The 23,513-nt window shown below is 39.4% G+C and overlaps 1 protein-coding gene across 5 annotated transcripts in view; it reads left to right on the forward strand.

Annotated features, from left to right (window-relative positions):
• Positions 1 to 1,234: 1,234 nt before the first annotated feature.
• Positions 1,235 to 23,513, forward strand: part of RASEF (RAS and EF-hand domain containing) — a 50,457-nt gene continuing 28,178 nt past the window's right edge. For all 5 annotated transcript variants that reach the window (XM_030005537.2, XM_030005535.2, XM_030005536.2 and 2 more), the window contains exons 1-9: positions 1,235 to 1,714; positions 13,633 to 13,779; positions 14,576 to 14,666; positions 17,385 to 17,480; positions 18,592 to 18,669; positions 19,119 to 19,234; positions 20,034 to 20,102; positions 21,010 to 21,094; positions 22,472 to 22,563. In XM_030005537.2, coding sequence (XP_029861397.1) covers positions 1,359 to 1,714; positions 13,633 to 13,779; positions 14,576 to 14,666; positions 17,385 to 17,480; positions 18,592 to 18,669; positions 19,119 to 19,234; positions 20,034 to 20,102; positions 21,010 to 21,094; positions 22,472 to 22,563 — 1,130 coding nt within the window. In that variant the 5' untranslated portion in view covers positions 1,235 to 1,358. The remainder of the gene's footprint in view (positions 1,715 to 13,632; positions 13,780 to 14,575; positions 14,667 to 17,384; positions 17,481 to 18,591; positions 18,670 to 19,118; positions 19,235 to 20,033; positions 20,103 to 21,009; positions 21,095 to 22,471; positions 22,564 to 23,513) is intronic.

Consider the following 23,513-nt stretch of genomic DNA (forward strand, 5'->3'; position numbering starts at 1 on the left):
TTTAAGTCCTTCAGTTATCTGATATTTGTAAGCTAAAATTTATATTCCACATTACTTAACAGCTGTATTTCTCTCGAGTGCAGAGAACATTTCACAAAACATTTTATTGACTAGATTGTTGGCAGGATTTTAGGCTGAGTCTGTCTAAGCCTGACAAAATAGTAATCAAAACCTGTAAAATAATAATAATTTCCTTTGAGGGCATTCCACGTCTCTTGGGCAGAGGAGCACTTACAGTTCCCATTCACAGTACGTGATTTATTCTAATGAGAGGTCAGCTGGACTATTTGTACTTTGCTGGATGAGGTACTTAGCCTTGGGCTATGTTTTGGTCAATAAGGAAACACTGTTTTGGTAGTTGGATTTGTATTCTGTTTATCACAACCTTGGTATACGGAATTTACATTTGCAGGTAGACGTAAAGAAGAGTAAGTGCAGGGAAATAATAACAATAAAAAAATCTCAGTTAAAATTTATCTGCTGCCAATGAAATCTGAGTTTTGAGTCTGACTTCAAGAAAGTGAGAAGTCTTGACTTCTGTGAAGAGAGACAGGCGCTAGTTCTTCTGTACAGAGCACTGAAAATCCGGCTCCTTTGGCTGATTGATTTGAATGTAGCTTTCGCATTTTCAGTTTAATCTGGTATTTTAACAAGGTGCATGTCTAAACTACCGGTGATGGGATAGCAGCAAGCACGTGCTCGGCAACGTGTTAAGTCCAAGACCACTCGTGGTCAGCAAGCAAGAATTCATCGAGTGGATCTTTGGGTCACCCTGGGTTCTTTGTCTTCCACGAACGCAAGGACTACTTTTTATTCGGCTGGCGAACAGAAATGAGATTTCACGCCTTACGGTGACCGCAGAGTATCGGCGCTCACATTTGACGGCTGCAGGGTGGCTGGGACGTGGCTTTGCCCTGTGCTCCTCGCAGACAGTTACCTGTGCCGTTAGCGACGTGCGGGGCGGGGAGGTGCGCAGGGGGAACACCCTGCCCGTCCTCCTCCGGCTGCGGGCGGGAGCCCCGCGGGGGCAGAGGGGGCCGGCACCGGCCCCGCCTTCCCCCGGGGGCGCCGGCTGCCCTGCCCGGCTGCCGCGGGCCGGCACGGCACGGCACGGCACGGCCCGGCCCGGCCGGGCGCCTGCCAAGGCCGACAGACGCCACCTGCGGCCCGCCCCCCGCCTCCCGGCCGCGCCCGGCCCCGCGGGGCGCCGGGGTGGAGCAGGGCCCGTCCCGCCCCGCCCCGCCGACGGCAAAGTTGTGCCGCCAGGTCGGGACGCCGCCGCTCGCTCCGTCCCGTCCCGTCCCGTCCCGTCCCGTCCGCGGGTAGAGTATCCGCGCCCCCGGCCGCGGCGCCGGCCGATGGATCCCGAGGCGGCGGGGGACGAGCTGTCCCGCCTGCGCGCCCTCTTCCTGGCCTGCGACGCCCGCGGCTCGGGCCGCATCGAGCGGGAGGACTTCGCGGCGCTCTGCGCCGAGCTGCGGGTGCGGCCGGCCGAGGCCGAGGCCATCTTCCAGCGCCTCGACAGCGACCGCGACGGGGCCATCACCTTCCCCGAGTTCGCCCGCGGCTTCCGCGGCGCCACCCGGCGGCGCACCGGCGGCGGCGAGCCGGAGGGCGAGGGGGAGGCGGCGGCGGCGGCCGCCGCCGCGGGGCTGGAGCAGCCCTGGAGGGACTTCGAGGTGCGCCTCGGGGACGAGGCCAGGTACATCCCCAGGTAAGGCCCGGGCCCACCGGCGCCGCCGCCCGCACTCCGCCCCCCCCCCCCCCCCCCCCCCCCCCCCCCCCCAGCCCCGGACCCCGGGGCGGAGGCGGCGGGGGGGGCGGCCGCCCCGGTGGGAGTGGGGCTGCGGCCACCGCGGTGCCGGGGCTGAGCCTGCCCGCGGGGAGCCTGGCGGCGGCAAACCTTGCTCCTGCCGCCCTCCGGAGGGGGAACGGCCCTCCTGGCGGCGGCTTGCGCCGGTGCTGATGCAATACCCTGCCGGGGAGAGTGCAGCCCGCGGTACTCGCAGGTGTATAGAGCCCTCACCACTTCTTCTTCCCGGTTTTGAGGGTTTCCAGCTCTGTTTTTCCAGCGTGCAGCCGCTTTCTTGCTTCCTCTCCGCTGCTCTGCCGGGGAGCCACGGGGGAAAATCAGGCAGGTGAAATGCAGGGGATGCAAAGTGCTGCCAGCCCCTCAAATGAAACTTTGTCCCCCCGCTATCCCCCGACCAGCCGCCAGCATCTTTTTCTTGCACCCCTGTCTTCCTGGTAAAGGCAGACCAACACCTGCCTCCAGGTTAACAGTGCTCGTAAGTACGGCTCTCAGGCTGAGGAGCTCACTGAAGTCCGCGGGAGCCTTTGCCCTCGATGCCAGTGAAGTGAAGACAACTGATGGTAGCTTGATTTGGGAACAAACCCGATTACCACGGCTCTGTCAGTACCGAGCTGGTTCCCGTTTACAGAGGCACATTTCGGTGATTCGCAGTAATCTGCCTGCAACCTGATGTGCTCAAAATTAATAGGAAAACGTTGGCCATAAAAAGTACAGAGTGATTCTGCTTCATTTTAAAATCGTAATTTAAGGTGGAAAACAAGCAATCTGAGTTGAAGGGCTTGGCAGCTGGTTAAGAGGCAGTTAAAAAAAAATGCATAGGTTAATATATCTGCAGAGACTGTGTCAAGTCGCAGTGGGTCCTGGCTGTGAGGTACACAGAAGCTAGTAAAAGGCACCTTAGTTTCTGTGTAACTTTTGTAACAATCAAGTTGAATGTGCAGTTTGTTGTTTTACAAGAGCATGTATCAAATAATTGGCAAATTTTTAGCATGCCAGTCTCCACGTAGTGCACCTTAAATTCTTATCTATCCCAATAATATGGTTCTAGCTGCTTTTAAAAATGTGTTTGGATTGTGAAATGAAAAATTTCTTCAGAGAAATTTTCAATTACTTAACCTGCTAGCCATGTGAGCAACTGGAGTTGATTGTTCTTTCATTTTTGGACTGGAAGGGTAAATAACACTGGTTAGTCTTACTGGACCGCTCCATTTCAGGCGGATCAATAACTTCATACAGGTCTTACCTAGTTCCTGATGCCTTCCTTGCTACATACTTGCTTTCTGCAGAAAGAGAACAAAAACAACAAAAAGGCCATTGGAAAATTTACAGAAGCAATTCATAACTCAACCTAAAGCCAGACAGAAACTCAATAGGAGATAGAAAAAATCTGACTTGTGAACAGTGGTGGCTTGTGAAAACATCTATCTACTTTTGGTAATAAGCATATCTCAGTATCTTTGTTACTATGTTTGCAGCAGCAGGTTGAATATAGTCCAGTTGTTTGTCTAAGAGGATAGTAGGAAGGAAGAGGAATAGCTTTCGTTGGCTTGGCTGTGCAGACACATCCTTTAGTTTTGTTAAATTCATCATGACACAATGTCATTTGTGTTATGATTCTTGTACATCTAAATTGCAAACAGAACTAAATTTTGATAGTTAAATACATGTGTATCAGGTGGGCAGTAATTTGATGTAAATGCTTCCTATTCTTGTTCAGCTTTATAAATAGCTTTGAACATCCTTTGCAGTCAGCTGTATTTATTAGGTGTGTGTCAACGTCAGCTGAAGAACAGTGTGCCCTTTGTTTTCTTGTTCTCTCTCTTTTCTGTCCTGAAGTGCTAGAAGCAGATCTGTGTTACAGCTCAGCTTTTTTCCATTTGTGGCCCACATCATTTTTTGTTGAAACGTATGTGTAAGTTTTTTTTCGCATGAGTAGTCCCACTAAAATCATTAGGACCGCTGGTGTAAGTAATGAATATATTGAAATTGATTGAGGAGTCTGGTCATAGGAGAGTTTTTAAGTAACAGAATATAACAAAACCATGTAAAGTACAAGCTGGTACTTCAAAAAAGTTATTTATCTTTTTATTTAAATGATTTTTTTTAATTTTTTTTTAGTTGTTTATCAGTTCAGTTTTCTTTTAGGGAAAGGCAGTGCTTTGAAAAACAGACCTAGCTTGGAACATACCTGCATCTTAAATACTATAAAATAGTTGGTGTTCTCACATTGTGGTTTATTACTCTTCATATGTTTGCTGTAACATTGGCGTTGAAAACCATTGGAAAAGTAATTACAAAGAAGAAACTCCTCAAACCCAGATGAGTGGAGCTAGTTGTCCCTACTTTTTATCTAGAATGTGTGTTTTTTATCTCAATCATTTTGGGGTTCAGTACCCTCAAAATGCTGTGCCTTCTGGCCCCAGTCTAGCAAAACCCTGCCACATGTGCTTTGATGCTATTGTGCTTTATATACACAGAAACAAGGTATAGCAGATGGAAGTAGTGAGAAAAAAACAGGGCTGAAGTCAGGAGAAAATTATGTAGTAAACACCTGTGGTCTCTAGCATTCCTAAGCTTGATTAAGTGCCCATGGAAATCAAGGGGAAATTTTTCACTGATATCAAAACATATGGTTCAGCCTCTGTTTCTGTGACTGAGCTTTTAAAAGCCATAAATAAGCCTCCATAATAAGGTGTGAAACCCAGTACACAGATCAATATCCTGACCCACTCCTCAGTTTAGTAGCAGCCATTAGATGCAAGACTGTTTACTGCCAGGTACTGCCTCATTACAGGTACTAAAATAAGCATATACTACAATAAGTGTATTTTGAATTTAGTTAATTTTAAAAAAAGATACTTTTATTATGGGATGGATCCTGCCTCTTTGTAGTTTGGTGTATCATTTGCACAGTTCTGTTAGCTTATACTTTAAAGCATCCAAGTCTGTACGTACTGGAGCTGTGGTTGTATTTGTTGCAGTTAAACAAAAAGAGTAACATCAAAGGGTTTCTTTTAAGCCTTGTTCCTTCCCTCCCTACCTGAACAGATTTTTGGGACTAAATTCAGTTAGATTTCTTGGTAAGGTGGTCATTGTGAGTCAAAGTGGTTTTTGCTGTAGTCTTTACACGTGCTCAGTGGGCAATTGTGCCTCTAGCACAAAAAAAAGTGGAAAGTCCTTCCAGGCTGATAGCCTAATATAATGTGTGAAGTCAGATTTTAGTGGAGTTGTGTAGAGGGTTGAGGGTTTTTTTCTGGCATTCGTTTAATTTGAAATGCAGCTACCCTTCTGTGTTGTTATATTCGATTAGGTATAATGAGTAATTAAACGCAAAGGATTGCAATGCCTTTGGTTTATATGTATTGAATTGTCAGCTGGAGTATGCCTCTGTGAGCCACAGGAGATCTGTTTTATTGAGAACTCAGGCATGTTCGTTGGTTTGTTCCTCTAAGAAGTATTTGCAATGGTACAGGAGTAGACAAGGTTAAGAAACTTACCTATTTGGCGCTCCAGGCAGTGAGTCCTGCAGTGCACTGCCTCCACTGGAAGGGTTTAGCCCTTGACTGTGTTACTAGGCGTTGTGTTCTTTATTAATATGCGGCCAACCTCAGATCTGTTTGGATTTCAGTGGTAAGATTGAAAGGTTCCCTTCACACTCCTAATACACTTGTGGTCCTTTAAGCATGTGGGAAAGTCTCCTAATGGCAATGCTTTTCCATTCCTCAGCTTGAACAAAGAATGATCCAACATCCACTGGCACTTCAAGAGAAAACCTGTACTTACAAATGCTGTGACAGTTATTTGTGTCTGTAAATTGCAGGCAAGAAACTTCCCAGAAAACAGATTTTAAAATTTTAATGTCAAAGACCTTCAGTCAGAAAGAACAAAGGCTTGGGACTGTGTGTGCTGTGTGCATTCTTGTGTATTGTGGAATCACTCTGGGATAAATTGAATCCCTTTAAGCCCTACCAGGCAATTTTTGTGAGATATTTGGCAAACTGGATAATCTGATTAGAAAATGAACTAAATTAATTTGAGCATGAATGGGTGGATGAATCTGGAGAATAAAGTTTGTATCCCTGTTTTGAGTTAAATTCTGAGAGTCCTCATACTTCACTGCTTTGCATTTTAGTCTTGGGGTCTGTTTTACTTGTGTGCCTTGTACTTTGGGCCAATCTGACTGTTCATCGGACTCTGATATCAGGGCTGCCACACTGTGAGATTTTATGCATCGTACAATTCCAAAGTCTTCTAATTTGGTTATGATAACTGTTTGCCCTCAGTTGTGTCATCTGAAGCTGTATAGAAAATGTGGATCTGGGGGACGTGATAAAATGAGAGAAGAGTGCTGTTTTTAAGATGAGCTACTTAAACTGTGAAGACAGGTGATACTTGTGGGATATACTGCTGTGCTACAGCAAACGAAAGGTGCTCTGCTGCATGAAAAACCATCCAAAACCTGTCATGCTCTTGCCTTCATGAGCCAGTATAGTTTTTTTGCCAAAGTCAATACAGAGCACAGCATCAACTCTTGTCAGCAATTTTTGTTTACTTCCAAGAGATGATGAGCCATGATATCAGCACTGGAGAGATTTCCTTGGAAGTTGAAGTGTGTTCCCCAGAGAGGATAAAGGCAAATCCTGAGGAAAAACAAATGCTGGGTCCCCCTTTGTCACAGTGCTGGAGAGGGGATGTCTGCTGTAAGAATGATGTCTTGTCTTTTAATATGTCTCATGACAGGGTTTCGACAAATGTGCTCTGCTGGAAATGTGATGGATACCTTTCTGTGAGCTAGAAGACTTTCTGAGCTACCTTAGGTTTTACTGCTTTTCTGTTTTTTTGCTTTAATCAGAACAGCATCTGTGCCAAGTAACTTAATCACTGTAGCACTTGTTTTCCTGGTATTTTCATGTCACACAATCATTTGTCATAACCATATCCTTTGGAGCGTTCTCCTTTTCCACAGACTTCATCTTTCCCTCCCTGTCCCACAGTCTTTTCCACTCCTGCTCCACTGGCTCCAAATCACACCTCTGTCTTTAGGAAGAGAACAGTATTTATTCCTTGGAAACATTAAACATCCCTTCCCTGGGAATCAGCCATTGGCCAGGCTCTCTCATCTGGGGGTTGCAGGTTTGTTTGTCATCTTTTAATGCAGCCTGTTTCTGAAGGGACAGATACAGAAAAAGAAAAGGTGGTATTAAAAAAACCCATAGTGCTTCAGGTTGAGAAATACCTTGAATTTCACACAGTATTAATGTTTTGCTTAATCTGTTTTTCCTCAAGGCACTTAATCTAGGAGAAAGTGTTAGGCACTCAGTTGTGACAAAAGTAGATCCTTTCCAATCTGGAACGGATTTGGTTGATGTTTTCTGGTAGCTGATATGATGGCAAGTCCAATGTGCCTGCTTTTCAGAAAAAGGTATTTCTCTATCTCTTAGTGGCACACATAGGCTATTAGTCTCCAGTGTAAGGACAATCATGAGATGCGTAATGAATGCTTGATCTTTCTCTTGCTCTGACCACCCAGCGCAGACCACCTTGTACTTCATCCCTTCATGCCCATACCAGAACAGAGCTCTGTAATTTTACAAGCTCACCTACACTGGGAAGAAACCATTAGAATAGTGTTCTAAAACTTAGGAATGGGAGCATATTATCAGCATGAAAACAAGTTTAAGTGTAGTGGTGATTATCTTTGCTTTTACCTGCACCTACAAAAAAAGAAATTACATTTTTCCAGTGCTTGAAAGTTGTCTGGGTCAGGAAAACAAAGAGAAAGTGTTTGGGGAACCTGAAGTCTGCAGTAAGAAAATGGATAAGAAACAAGATAGAAGTGTAGACACAGATGAGTAATTGGCAAGGGATGGTGTTGAGAAAGATATGGATGTACAGAGAAGGACCTACAGAAACAGTCCTGCTGGGGAACACTTTGGTCTAGTTATCTTACCTCTCAATACAACCCTCGTCCAGCTAAGCCTGACAGCCCACACGCAGCTCCTGTCCAAGAGAGATTTTACCTTATTTTGATGCTTTGTGCTCCCCAGGGTGCTCTGCCCAGGGAGGCCCTCAAATCATGCTGGTCACCTTGTCAGTCTCCACCTTTCTAAAGCAGACCCAGGTAAACATATGCAAAATAGCGATGGAAGAAACACTGAATCTTTACCATGTAAATGAGGGAAGGTGGTATTACAACATCACTGGCCCATCTTTGATTTTTCTCCAGTTTTCCACTAGCTTATTGCTTTTTGTATGTCTTTGGAAAACTATACTGAAAATACTGCCCTTGGGGTCAGACTAAGCCCGTGTAACATAGTATCCTCTCTCTGGCAACTACATAGGGAACACATGTAAGATACTGAGCAACTGTAGAGTTATTCTTATCATAGAATCATAGAATAGTTCGGTTTGGAAAGGACCTCTGCAAATCAGTCCAACCCCCCTGCAATGAGCAGGGACATCTTCAACTAGGTCAAGTTGCACAGAGCCCCATCCAACCTGGCCTTGAACAATTCCAGGGGTGGGGCATCCACAACCTCTCTGTGCAACCTGTTCCAGTGCCTCACCACCCTCACTGTAAATTTATCATTCTTTGATAAATTCCATCAGCTCCTACTGAGCTGCATTCAGAGTGTGGGTCATTAGGCAAATGCTCACTGTACCTTCAGCAAACCAAAATAATACTATGTGATATGAGTTAGCATAGCTTTATGGGTTAAATGAAATTATGCCACTTAATATAATCTAAATATCTGATATGTCTAATCCCAGTGTTTTTTTAATTCTTTTTTTTTTTTTTTTCCCGTCTCTCTTCTGCTCCTCCTGTATTCTACCGTGGTATTTAAAATCTATCATATTACAAATTGCGTTATCATCATGGCAGTTTTATTTTCTTTCTGTAATTTGCTCAGGAACTCTCTGAAACCATGTGAATACAGGAACTTTGCTTAAGTCAACTCTTATGTGAAGCTGTGCACATATTGACTAATTATACATACTGATTAGTAATTTTACAGACAGCTTACGTTATAAAACCTTTGAGATGAGGCAAGGTAAAGCCAGAGCAATACTTGGCCAGAATACTATACTTTTTTGGGTATAAGCATTTTGTGTCTCTACTTTGTAGAAGCAGCAGAGAGGTAGTGCATGCATGGTAGGTAGTGTAACCATAGCGTCAGACAGGCCAAAGGGACAGTTTCTTTCATGTCTTATATCAAAAAATGCATTAGTATTTGTGAATGTCTACAGTTGTGTTAGTCTGGAACTTAAAGGGGTACAGTTAAATCCATTTAAAAGTGATTTGGGGATTTCAAGGAAGACCAGTTTTAAAGGGCAAACCTGAGCATTTCAGATGAATTTTGCTGAAACTGAAGTGAGAGCATTCTGGTTGCCTTTTTGTCCAGCAAAAGGATAGACTATTCAGAGTTCAGAAGTCAGCTTGGCAAAATCCATTTGTGAAATCTTCCTCGATAAATGATTTTGAATAACTAATGAATCTGCAGAAAGAAATAGCATGTATTCAAGGGGAACTGGAGACAAACAAACAAATTGGGCAATATTCATTGCAACTAATATGTCTTGCTGCAGCGGTGTCACTGATATTTACTAAAGCATGTGGAAACAGAGGAGCGGTTGAAAATACGGAAAGACACAATTCAGAACAATTCCTCTCATAATCATCAAATACTTACTGCATGTTGATACAGAGTGTATATAGCTACATCTTTCTAAAATTCCGTGTATCTATAAAATATCGCAGTGTGCTTGATGCTAATTCATCACAGATACTTGGAGTGATTAAATCAATAGCAGTCTTGCCGGTTCATGAAAGTATATTACTACTTGCTGAAGGCGTAAGTGATTAAGCAGAGTCCCATCAATTTTGTTGCATGACTTCAATTTCTCCTCTGTTTTTTTGTTGCTGCAGTAGTTGTTGAGTCATGTTTTTAACTAACACCTCCCATATAGTTGCCATAGAAGCACTCAGGTGAGTGTCACAGAGAATATCAGTGGCCAACTGTAATCTAAGAAAGCCTTCCAGGCCCTTTCCAGGATCCTGCACAGTTGTGGTTGTATGGGTATTGTTTTGCTTCTTAAGCCTAAGTACTGCTTCATAAAACTGGGTCACTGAGATATTTTGAAACCATCTGGATGGTAGCTGGCCGCTGGGCTAAGGAGGAATAATAAAGAGGTTTTTGTATCACAGAGGGAGAATAAACTCTCACAATAACTATTTTGTGCTTCTGACTAGTGCATCTTAAAGCAGACTTAGCTGTATGGCAGGGGCTCAGGAGCACGGGGATACTGATTTCTATCTTTGGTTCTGGTATGTGTATTTGCATACACTTTGAAAAGAAGCTGCAAGAGGGAGTGGCTGTGGCATTCTTGCAGCTGCAGAAATGCCTTACAGTATTCCATTACAGATGTCTTCTGCTTCTGGCACAAAATACAGTAAGCAAAGGCCATACTAATTGATTTTCTGCTCCCATCAGCATAAGACACTGTACCTTTAATTTTGCTACTCCATTAATAATCTGTATGGTAGGAGGCCTCTGCTATTAACATTATGCATGTGCTATTTTTGAACACAGGATGTATAGTACAGTTAGAAGTACCGTGTGGTTTTACGGATGTAGCTTCATTTGATTTAAACACAGCAGCTGATTAATCCTGCACAAGGTGGGGTGAGAAAGATAGAATACCAACATAACCCTATAATCTTGTGAAAAAAGTTATGCAGGTCCTGAAAGATCCAGCCATAATTCAGTCACCTGTGATTTGGAAGAGAATCAGGACAACGTTTGCTCAAGTAATGAATATTTTATGTTAGCATCAAGTAACAAGTAAATTTCTTACTGTTTGCTTGCCTTCTAGGAAACAAGGTTATTGGTAAGCATCTTGTTAGTGAAATTTAAAGGAAATTTAAAAGAAAAAAGAAAATTCAGAACACAGATTTCGTGTTTGTATTTCATATTTCTAAAACTCATATATGTTGACCTAGATTGTGCTGAATTTATTTACCTTGGAAGAGTGATAAAGTCCATCCATCTGCCATTTCGATTTTACATGCAACTCATTTAAAGGACTGTGTGTATATATATTCACACTGTTTGAAGAAGTGACATTCTTCAGCAGCTAATTCTGGATATGCACAATCTCTACTTCTATCTAAAATTTGAAACTATTCTGGAATAGTTTATTGGCTGTTTTGCTGAGCAATTTGCAGCTTTGAAGGACAACTGCTGAAGTGCTAAGAATTTATGAAATGCAGCATACGTTACCAGCTCTCAGTCCAACTATCAAAAATAAATGGAATTTCAAATAGAGAGGCTACGGAGAGGCTACATATAGTAATGTTTGAAGTACAGCCAGGCTCCAGCTTCAAGCCTACCCAGTGTTAATGGAAGTGTGGTAGGAATTCTGTAAATGGTAACACCTTGAGATACTGAATTTATTGTTTGTCCAGCTGCATGTACTTGGAAACCAGTGTCTAAATGCTACATATCTGCTGTACACTTGAAATTTAATTGAGATCTGATGAACCCAAACCTCAGACTTATTTTATGATATGCACTATCATCAAAACCATTTAAAAACTCTGTTGTGCAGTAAGCCCTTTAGTGCCGAAATTTCGCATTTGTCTGTATGTTGCAATAGTACAGAGTGAAAGGAAGGCAGATTTTAAGTCTACAGTTTTGTTTTAATTTTTTGGTTTTTCCTAGTTTTAATATTTCTGATGGTGCTGATAATGTCAGCGTTGTTTTAGCGCAAAGTTGTTGCTAAGGAAAATGTCCCTAACAGTTTTTTAAATTGAATTATTGAGTAAATGTACATTTGGGGAGTTCTTTAATGATACATTATTTATACATAGTTTGTAGCATCTGATGATCTGCTAAATCTGTGTGTTATTGTGACTACTTGTGAACCTTGACATTACTCTGTTTAAAATATATTTTGAAAAAGAAATTGTGTGCATGCATTGGAAGATATTCAGAGCACTACATTAAGTTTAACTTAACTTCTGGAAATACTGAATACAGCTAAAGCATTAGGCTTTGTACAGGAAACCCTTTGCAAGACAGAAACATGTATGTACACAGAAATGCCCCTGGCATCAGTAAATCTGTATTTCTTTGTGCTGCTGTTATGTTTCTGTATATTGAAATGAATATCAGTATTTCAGCTGGAAGGACATTTTACAGTGTCCTGAAATCCTTCAGTTGTTTAAGATGGGAATCTGAGCTATAGCAACAATTATGGTACTTTTGCAATAAAACAAGCTATACCTTCAGTGTGGAAATCACCTAGAAGAAGCAGAGTGCTGCAATGTTGATAATCTAAGCTGTGGAATTGCTTCAAGTGGGGGAAAAAATGCAGAGAATATACAGATTGTTGATATCGTGCGTATGGTGAAGGTATTAAATAGCACTACCTCCATATAAGATAGGAAAATATCAGCTGTCTAACGAGAAGGATCATTAAATCAGAGTTTAAGCTTTCCTTTAACAACAAAAAGACATCATGTATTTGTGATATGTTAGATATGATGTTACACTAGAACTTGCAAAACATTATTTTTGTTTGCATCTCTGCCACTGATGTGCTGTATTTCCTCATTACTGGCCTGCTTTCCCTACCTTTCTAGACCTCATCTTCCCTTTTCCTTTTTTTTCTGTTTAATTTTTAAGTTCTTTAATACCTGTTCATGTTCTGGCATATAGTAGATGTGGCAATCGGCTTGAATTTTGCTTGGGCCTGCTAAATTCTGTTATAGGATTTTCTCTGGTAGATTGCCTTAGGGTAATCCAGATGTTGGCACCTAGCTACCATGTAACACAAAGGGTTACCATACTAGTGGTATGACCAGAAATCAGTGCTTTTTATGTAGTAACCTGTGTAATAATGTCTTGGTGCTTATGCTATTCTTTGGTTTTGTATCTTGTCAAGATTCTTTGCTTTGACAATTAAAACTGTATACAATCTGTGTAAATGAGTCCAGATCAAATGGAAATCCGAATATACTATTCCTGCATTGTTCCAGCTTTTAAGAAGCAGTATGAATTTCAGGAGGGCTTTTAATAACTAAAGAGTCTACAGAAACTTTTTGCTTTCTTCTGTACAAGATACATGTTATCTTTCACATGAGAATCATATACAGAATTAATTTCTTATAACAATGAATTTTTCCAGTATAAAACAGGGCTGGCGTTATGAGGAATGCAGTAGTCTGGAGCAGAATAATTTGTCTTAAACCAAAGAGCCGTATTCGCATTTCCCCTACAGCTCTCCCTCCGCCACACACTGATACAAGAGATGTAAATACTAGGAGTCCAACAGCTGGGGGAACATCAAACATTTTTACTTGAAGGAGGTATGATCACCTCCCTCTCACCCCTTTAAACATCCATTTTTACTTAGGTGGTTGGCATTCATACCCATTTTCATTTCTTATGCAGCCTCCTAAAGTTGTAAACTTATTCACAGATTATGATTAACATTAGAGCCACCAACAAACTTGATATACATTATGGGTTATTCCAGTGGCATGCTCTTCAATACACCATGAACAGAGGTACAAAAAATTTACTTAGGCTAAAAAGTTTTTTCTACAGTAACTATTTTAAAGTAAAGAAGCAGGAAGGATAAACATAATTTAGAAGAATTCGGACATTATATGCTGAATGTTCAAAGTCCATATCTAACTTGCTAAATTTTAAAAATATGCAAAAAGGGGAATATCTTCATTCGTAATACATTTTTCAAACCTGTTATAGAACATTGTTCCAAGTTAGTGCGTTAAAATGGTATTTCTCTTTCAGACAAGAGCAGGTCAGTGTTCTGTATCAGAACATACACATAGCAGAACCAAGATTAATCCAGCCATACGAACATGTCATTAAGAACTTCATCCGAGAGATCAAACTTCAAAGCACAGAGATGGAAACTTTGGCCATCGCTGTAAAAAGGTATAGTGAGTTGTGTTTCTGGTTCAGTTATGCAGTTACTTTTTTCTCTATCACACTTTGTTGGGTTAAACTACTGGGAGCTAATGCCAAAATATGTTATGTTGAGTAGTTCCATAAACGGAGGTCAAAGGTTAGTTTATATTATATGCACATACATGTGCATAAGCACATACAGCAGCTTGCAAATGATTCCCTGTTCATATTTTGGATAAGTGCTGGACCAAATTTTTGCAGGCTCTATTCTTGTGTTTAATGTCTTAAAACATTTTGACTGCTCTTCCTTGGCTGTAACTTTGAGTTTTAGCATACATGTCCATTATATCTTCACTTTAGAAGCCATATTTTTGCTTCTTCAGCTTCAAGGGGTGTATTTACCTATTGTAACTACTCGGCATCTGCAATCTCATGTCATTACTGCCAAAACCAAACAGATTAGCTCAGGACAAAGATCTTGTTTGTGTGGGTCATGCAAGTTGCTGTAGTTATCCTTTTGAAGTCTCTTCATAGGATAACCAGAGGGGCCTTTTATCTCTGTAACTTAATTTTCAAAATGCAGATGTGATATATTTCATACTAATCATCAGCTGTCAGCTATTATTTAAAATCTAATTTGCCCATACCTTCAAATTAATTTGTAATTTTTGTTTCCCAACCATACCAGATTCAAGGTCTGGGCAATGTTAAACTGTTGCCATGTCTGTCTAATTTGTTTCAGCTGAGGTAGGCAGATGTGTTTCACACGTTTCTATCAAGCCAGAGGGCAATCCCTAAGAGAGTATTCACTTTCAAATTTTAGAGCTCAGGATAAAGCGGCAGTTCAGCTCAGTGAGCTGGAGGAAGAGATGGAACAACGAATACAGGCTGTGGAGCATAAAGTTAAAAAGGAAGTGAGTATTTTATATTTACAAAATTTCATAATTGCCAAACTCTCAGTGGTCTTAAGCAGGATTGATGGCCGGGTGTGTTTTTGATCCTAATGGGCTGACTAAAAGCAGCTGAAGGCAGGGCCTGGATGAAAAGAAGCTATCCATGAGATCGAAAATGTATTCTCTTAATGCTTTCCCAAAGAAGAATGGCTGCTCAGATGTAATAAACCAAGAAAAAAAAGTCTTTCTCTTTTGTGAGAATATGCTGGCCTGGAGGAATTTATTTCTGAGACCAGTATTGGAAACAGATTGGAGAAATGACCTTTCACCATGAAAGAATGGAATCTAGTTCTCCTAGTAGATGAATTTATGTAGAAATTAATGCTTAGGTCATTTGTTTCTAATTTGTGTATCTGCCTGAAGCGGTCATCTTTCTTTCCCCCATTCTCATCCTGAAACTATATTTTAGAGAGTTATAGACATGAGAGGATAATTGTGATGACAGTGTGTGAGGGCCTGAATCTCCAAAAGTTGATGTGAAGTTCTATTTCAATGTGCTCAAGTTTTAGCCATTGTTTCAACCGGCTTGCCATCTTGATGGAAAAGTACAAGAATCTTCTTCCCCTTAGCCATTGAAAGATATATTAGAGCCACATACGGCTGTGTAATCATAAACAGAAAGCAGTATGGTAACACCACCCTACTGGTGTTATCTGTTTCATGCTGTTACTAAATTCATGTAAGATAAACCTAAATTTATAATGTGCATAAGAATAGCAGTTTGTGAAAGTGTTCTAATGTGGACATAAGAAATGCGTTAATTAAAACATATACTATTGGCATAATTATTACTTTGTAGGACATACAAAATACTGAACGTCTATATATTTGGTATGGGTTCTTTCACCAAAGCGTTTGCAGAATCAGAAGCAACAAAGTGCAGTCAGCCAACTTTCTGATTTTAAATACTTCATGGTAATTGATCTGTGAAGGTAAAGAGTGTTCTGATAGATTTACTTCGAACAGCATCTTTTTTTATACAAGAGGCAATACTCCTACCAAACCATAAAAGTCAGTTGTTTCCCTAGAAACAAAATACAATGACATAAAAATGTTAAAGGTATCACTCCAGTAAAAAAAGCATATCATAATGTGTTAAACTAATGATAAGGCAACTCTCAGGAGAGAGAAACTTTCTATTTCCAGAGAGACTAAGCATTTACGTTTAGAAAACAAATACATTTGCACTGGAAAATTTTTGTTCTGCAAAAAGTGGTAAAAAAGCCCTCAAGACTTTAACTACTGTGAAAAGATGACTGGGATGTGTGTATTCCCTCACTCTGAGAACATCCTCCACAGCTACGTACTAGCATTATGTAAAAATATATCTGCTATGTATTATCCACATCTAGCGTGTGTTTCTCATTCTAAGAAGTCCTCAAATTGTCACCGAGTTGCATGGATTGCGATTTCACTGTTCACACGTAGCTATAGATATGAAAGATGGGCTGTAACTTGTTTCTCGGAGCACTCTTTTCATTTTCACTCCTAAATGTTCCCCTTTGCTCGTAGTTCCACATACTCCACCTACTAAAACGCCCTGAGAGTAAATGTAAGATATTTACTTTGTGGGATTGTACTAAGCCATTAATCTTAATGCCTGTACTGAAGGCTATTGTTTGTCAGAGTGATCTCACTCATGCGGCTGTGACACCTGCCTCTGCATGATAGTATCTGCAGGTTGAGCCTATCCTGTTTCTTCAAGGGAAGCAAATAGTTACCAAACAATACCAACAGTAAGAGAGTCCAGCTTGAGCTGATTACTTTGATTATCGTTTTAACACACGGATGTCAGCATCACTGACAGGAAAGCACTGAATTCTGAGCAAAGTCCATGTCTGTCCTTTCCATGTGAAAACTCAACCTGTTTCATTGGCACCCCATATCACTGCTGCATTCTGGTTTCTTGTGTTGTGAAACTGTTCATTGAAGTCCCTGGGTGAGTGACTGGAGTGAGTTAAACACATACTCATCTATAACATGCGGAACTTACCATTCTTCTCATTGTTGAGAACTCATTGATGAACTTCCTTTCAAAATCTGTTTTGATTAAAATTAAACACAGAATAGTGTACTTAGTTTGATATTCAGACCAAATACCATATGAAACTAAAGATGCTGTCATAAGCATGCCTTTTTCTGAACATAGGCCTGTAACGTTCCAACAGTTGAAAGTGAAAAAATTTAAAAGAAAAACAGACCTGAATAAGAAACTGATGGTGGCACAGTAATGCTATTACTAGCACATTATATGCTGAGCCATAGAAGGCTGGTTTGAAAAAAAGGATGTAATGCCCTTTTTTGTGTGTGGGTGTGTATGTATACATGCAACACCTAAATTTATGTACAGATAAAATTTGAACCCTTCTCTTTCAGTTTTTTTTAAGACATCGAGAATGTTAAGTACAGGAGACTATGACATGAATAACAAACACTGAATTGATGCATATCTTTGCTTGCACCTTACCATTTTATTTCTATGACTATTTTATAAATGGACCGCATTTACAGACTCAGAATCTGTGGATCTTAAGGAAGGGCTGGGTTCACATGACGGAAAGACAAAATTACACACCTTAATCGAAGGGGAAAGTGTGTGATTTCCAAGCTGATGAATGCATTTTTTTAATAAACATTTGAAACCTGCCTCAACTTTTAATAAAATTAAAAATATTGCAGGAGAAGCGAAAAGCTGAAGAAGCACTAAATGAGCTGAAGCGCCAGTATGATGCTGAAGTTGGGGATCTTCAGGTGACAATAAAAAAACTTAAAAAGGTGAGTTGAAGTCATGGTGAGAGTTTTTAAAGTTTTTTAAGAGATGCTGACCCTATGAAGTGCCTTCCCCAAGATAGATAATCATAACGTCAGCTTTTTAATTTAATGTGTATTAGTAAATGGGAACTGCAAATAATTTTATAGGTTGTGTTGTCATCCTGAGCTATTGTAGTCATTCTGTATAATTTACTGAAACACGTAGGAAAAGGAGCAGCTGCTAGGCAAATTCTGTTGCTGCGTAATTTTCTAGGTCTGTCAAGATGTTAACAGTACAGTTACCTAGTCTTATATTTGATACAATAGAAATAGTCTAATATATTGCCTCTAAGTATTTGTAATTTAGAGATTTAGATTAAATTGGCAACTCAAATATAGTAATTTACAGTAATATAGTGCTTTTAGCAGCTAGTGCATTTCTCTCAAATGTTAATGGTAGAGGTGGGTTTAAGCTGTAATTTTAAACTGAAATTACTAGTGGAACTAGTTAGTACTAATCTGAGCCTAACTCCAACCTGGTCTTTTAGTTTAATACCTAAGCATAAGGTAAACTGAAATCTCAGGTATGAATATTGATTTGGGTTATTTTGGAATTTGGGTTTAATTTTGACATTAGATTTTGCTATAAGTTTCACCAGAATTATAGTGACCAATGAGGATATATTTTTGTTTCTTCATATTGAATTGCACTTAAAAGTGCATTGATAGAAAAGGGTATTTCTCAGAAGAAACATGAGAGCTTGAGAGCCTGTAGTACAAATACTACACAGATGAGGTAGTATATAATTTTTTTTTTACATTAGTGGGGATGCACCTGTTTATATCTTCTCAATATCTGGCTTCTGTGTCACTAGTTATGCATTTTCAACACCTACAGAATGCAAAATGCTCATTAAACATTTTTAAAGTATTGATTAAAAAAATTGTATAGAAAGCCAGTGATTTTTGGAGTAATGCTGCCTACTCACACAGTTGGGAAAACTCTGGATTTTAAAAACTTTAATAGCTGTAAAACATTTTAGGGATAATTTAATATGATTTCCATTACTTTTTATGTACTTTGAATCAGAACAATCAATAACATACATTAATTGTGCAATTTTTATCCTTCTAGCTGGAGGAGCAATCAAAAAATGTAAATCACAGGGAAGATGTGGTTGAATTGAGAAAAAGAATACATGATATGTTGCTGGTAAGAGATTATTATTGTTCACATATTAATTTAGCCTCTACAATACAGGCTTTTTTTTTTTTTTTTTTACATTCAGTACTAGTAAGCTATGAAATAAACTTTTGAAGTTGGTAAGTGTATGAGCATCTGTAACTTGGGGGGAAAAAAAACCTGTTTGGTATAAATGCATACACATTCTAGGTATAACATTTAGAAATGGCTTGAGATGATACAGTCCCCTTTTTGTGTAACTGAAATGGAAAAATAAAAATTTGGTAATTATTGCATGTTAATTTCCTGACTTCTCTGTTGATTTAGAGTTCTTTAATTTTCTTTCCCCCTCTGTGCTCAGATTTTCTAGTGTTTCATTTTTATTTAATTTTGATGGATTTTATTTTACCATTATAATATGTCAGCATTTTATGCAGGTGACTATGACAGCTAACATCTAATATCTTCCTTCTTTTAAGGAAAATCAGAAACTTAAGAAAGATCTTTTAGAAGCACAGACAAATATAGCTTTTCTACAGAGTGAATTAGATAGCTTGAAAAGCGAGTATGCAGATCAGACTCTGAACACTGAGAGGTAAGGTACTTCCCTGGTGAAAAAATTATCATGTAGAAAAAAATCTGTTGTCCGATGTAGTTGTTATGTATGCAGTTGGTAACTGTTATTTTCTAAATTTGCCATAAATGACAGGTACACATTTGACACCATGCAAAGTATGCCATGGCTACTGTTCACTTCTCTTGTCAGGTTTCTGAAAAAGCAAGTTCTGGATATGATGAGAATTCTCATAATCTTGCAAGGAAACCCATTGATTTTACTGGGACTTTAATTAGGAGGAGAAGTTATAGCATCAGGCAGTTTTTTCCTTCATGACTTGCACTCAGGTGAATATCTGTATGAATATTAGGGAGAATAGTTTTGGAAGCCTCCCACATCAGTCTTACCCAGTTTTTTCTAAAGTGAATGAAAGCTGCTTCTTGACATTCATTTAAAGGAGCGTAAATGACAGTTTCATTATGCGATTATCTTCAGATAACACAAATGATATTTCAGGGGGAAAGGAGTTAGTCCATATGGTTATTTTGTAGATTTTTTTGTTTTTCATTCACAGTCTTTGTTGAGATATAATGGCAGAAATCAATCAAGTTACCAAGTGATTTTACTTTGCATAAAACTGCTTTTAACATATTTCAGCAGAAATGTAAACATAGAAAAACTGTATTCAGAAATATTTTGAAATGCTATCTTTTCAGCACTACATATTTATTGCCTCTTACCAATCTTGACTGTTGAGTTTTATCCTCTGCCAAAAGCAATATTATAAAAATAAAAAAGGATATCCTGTAGAGTATAACTTCTTGGGTTTTTTTTGCAGAGACCTAGAAATGATCCGAGAGTATACTGAAGACAGAGATAACCTGGAAAGACAAATTGAAATACTTCAGTAAGTACTTAGTAATTTAGGTTTTTATTAAACTTTGTCCTGTCATATTCGTGGGTAAATGTTTTTGTATGCAAAAGACTGGGATGACATTTGGGAAAAAATAGCAACTAAAAATACTGAAATGGCCTCAATTCTCATAGAAGATACTGTGCTCAACTCTCATAGAAGGTACTGTGCTACTAACTCTACTGTGTTACTGAGCTACTAACTCTTCATTGTTTTTTCTTTCTTTTCTTAATCTCACTGACTTTCATTTCTTTATGATAAGCTGAACGAGATTTGAGTCTATCCATGCTATTATGAAAAATATTACTTGGCTCCTTTTTTTATTGACTTCACTTATCCAGTAACTCCCTGTCTTATCGTTATCTGGAAAGTACTAAGTGTGTGCAGTATTATACAAGGGGCGTACAGATTTCTACTTTCAAGGAGGATCACAATTAATATTTTTCTTATATCTTTTGTTAATTTCCTTATCCTAAACACATTCTTTCTTTCAAGCAGCTGAGTTGCATCTATCCTTAGAGTCATTTCAACAATACTTAAAGGGTAGTCACTTTGTATTTCAGAAATGGCTGTACCAGTTTACTACCCCATAGCTGTTTTTTTGAGGCCATTCCTACAGTGTCTTTTTTCCCCTCAGCTGACCACAGACAATGCTACAGAAGTGAAACAGGGTTTCCTAGGCTGCTACTGGAGGCTAAACTTCACAGTGCTTTTTTCATGTACAATCATTTGTTTGAGTATACAACAACACATTTCTAGTTCCACATTACTCTTTAGTGTTTATCTAAAGAAAAGCAAAAGTTTTTTTTGACGTGTATTTTTTCAATTCTTCTTTGTGGTAAGTTACATAGTTTTTCATGTTTTCTTTACTCCTGCAAGTTAAACTATGTTTCCTTGTTAGATCAGCTAACAGAAAGCTACATGACAGTAATGATGGTTTAAGAACTGCTCTTGAAAACAGTTTCAGCAAATACAACAGATCATTGGTACGTATTTATAATTTTGTTATGTTGTATCAGAAGGTTTAAGAGTTAACACAGCAAGTGCAAATTTGTTTGTACTTCAGTGGGTACTCAGAAAATTGACTTTTATTCAGTGGACTTATTCTGAGAATATACTTGTGTAGCTGAATTTTGTTAGATTTTACTTATCTTTTGTGAAATAATGGAGTTCTGTTAGACCACAACTACTTTCTGAGGTGCTTTGGAAAGTAGTGATTTTTTTAATAAGCTATGGCTAAATGTATCTGATGAGGTGAATAAATCAGCAGTTTCTCTTGCACTAAAGGGAATATATTTGTATTGCATATATGGGAGTGCCCTACCACTGAAAACACTTTTTCAGAAAACTGCTTTCTTTTAGTAGCAGGGGCTTAACCTAATTTGAACTTTTGTCCAGGCAAGTCACTGGGAAAATGAATAGCAGTGACTGTTGATAATAGGGACCTCAGTCAGACCGTTTTGGGCTATCACAACTGTACAGGGATGTGTTGTACCAGATGTAATGTGCCATCCTCCAAACCAGAGAAAGGAAAACTTGAAAGTTACAACAAATTTATTCTACGCTGCCATGTTGCAATATTGGGAAACCTATTAAACTCCAAAACTAATGACTGGGCAAGGCCTTACATCACCAGGAAAGAACTAACTTTTTAGAAGGATGGGGCCAGAATAAAGGGCCCACAGAGACAATACTGGTCAGGAAGCAGGAAAATAGGGGTCATTGCCTGCTTCCAGCATGCCAGACCAATGAACACGAGTGCCTTTTGCTGATACAGGCTACCAAAGATTCACTGCAGATGCAACAAGTGGTAACTTTTCCTTCTGCCGTGCCCTGAAACATAAGAGAGGCAGCTTAAGGAAGGCAGAGGAAACTGTTCCCAGTGAATAGATGTGTAAAGGGACAGCAGAACTTACAAAATACTCTGTCATGTGCTATCAGTTGAGATCTCTCCTTCTCTCCACTATCTCACTCAAGACCCAGGAGGTATCTCTACTGAAACACTCAGCCAGTGACATTTCCCTTTTTACTTTAGTAGTCAACATGCCATTTTTCTAAATATTACTTTTCAAAGTTTAGCATTTCAATCTTCAGGTGTAGTCAATGAAATCATCCTCTTGGAATTTCCGTTGTCTCTTTCAATAGAGTGTGACTAGCAGGTTCAGTATTAAGGCAACAGTGGAGCCTAAATGCTATGTGTAATGTCCTATATAAAGCATGAGGTTTAATTAAAAATAAGTAGTTGAATATATATGAAAATACACAGCAGTAATTTAGATGATGCACACTTTTTTCATTACAAATCTAGATGCTTACACTGTGTTCGTCAAACTTATTATGCATTTGTTACGTATCTGTCGCAGCGGTTAGCAAACACGTCACCAGGAAGTACCATTTCTAGAAGCAGTCCTAAATTTAATGGTGGACAGTCTCCTCTAAACCCACGATATGACAGGTAAGCCAGGTTTGCTTTTATTAAGTTTAAAAAGACTAGGGCTTCATACTTGTCTTAGTAGAGCAAATATTGTCAAATAACAGAGCAAATAGCTCTGTCTGATTCAGAAGGAATGTGTGACCATAGCATATGATCCAAAGTATACTGAAGTCAATAGGAATATTTTCAATGACTTTGGAAAGCTCAGGAAAACTCTTTTCGGTGCAGTTCATGAACTTATGGAGAGTTCAGACAGCCTCTTGTTTGGCCTTGGACTGTTTTGATTCTAGTTTGATTCTCAATCTCCTCTCTTTGCCTCCAAGAAACTGTAAAAATCTACTGAGGACCTCTGTTAACTAGCTTACTCAGTACTTAGGAAATAAAACATTTTTCGTTTTATCTTCAGCCTGTATGTCTGGTTTTCTCATGTAATAATTATTACAAAGGTATGTGGGCCTAATTCTTCAAAAGAATGAACTTCCTCATCTCACACTGACATGCAAGAGTAGTGAATGCCCTTGGATATTAATTGGCTAAGAGCCACTGAGAACAGTAAGTTATCTAAGTGCAAATATCAAATGGTCAGAGCTACTTTGGTTTCGTACTTACTGGATGCAGGTCATTGCTCAGAGCTTCCTTAGATCATTGCAGAGACTCTCACTGAAATCACTGGACTTTGGATCCAATCTCCAGTGCTGGAGATGATGCTATGTTTTCACCTTTTTTTTTTTTTTTTTTTTTAAACAGATGGAACTGCCAGCAAAAATGTGTGTCCTTATTCAATTGATAGATTTTTTTTGGTCTTATTTTTCTTTCAGTGGTACTTCAAACTCTAGAGAGATCTCTGTTAGAGTTCTTAGTAGTCTGTGTTTTACATTTTGCCAGAGAGATTAATATCTTTGGTAGGGATTAATTTGGCTTCTGCTTCACACTAATAATATCTCAATTCGTTCTATAGTGTTACTTTTATT

This window comes from Aquila chrysaetos, chromosome Z, assembly GCF_900496995.4.
Source record: "Aquila chrysaetos chrysaetos chromosome Z, bAquChr1.4, whole genome shotgun sequence".
NCBI classification, from domain to species: domain Eukaryota; kingdom Metazoa; phylum Chordata; class Aves; order Accipitriformes; family Accipitridae; genus Aquila; species Aquila chrysaetos.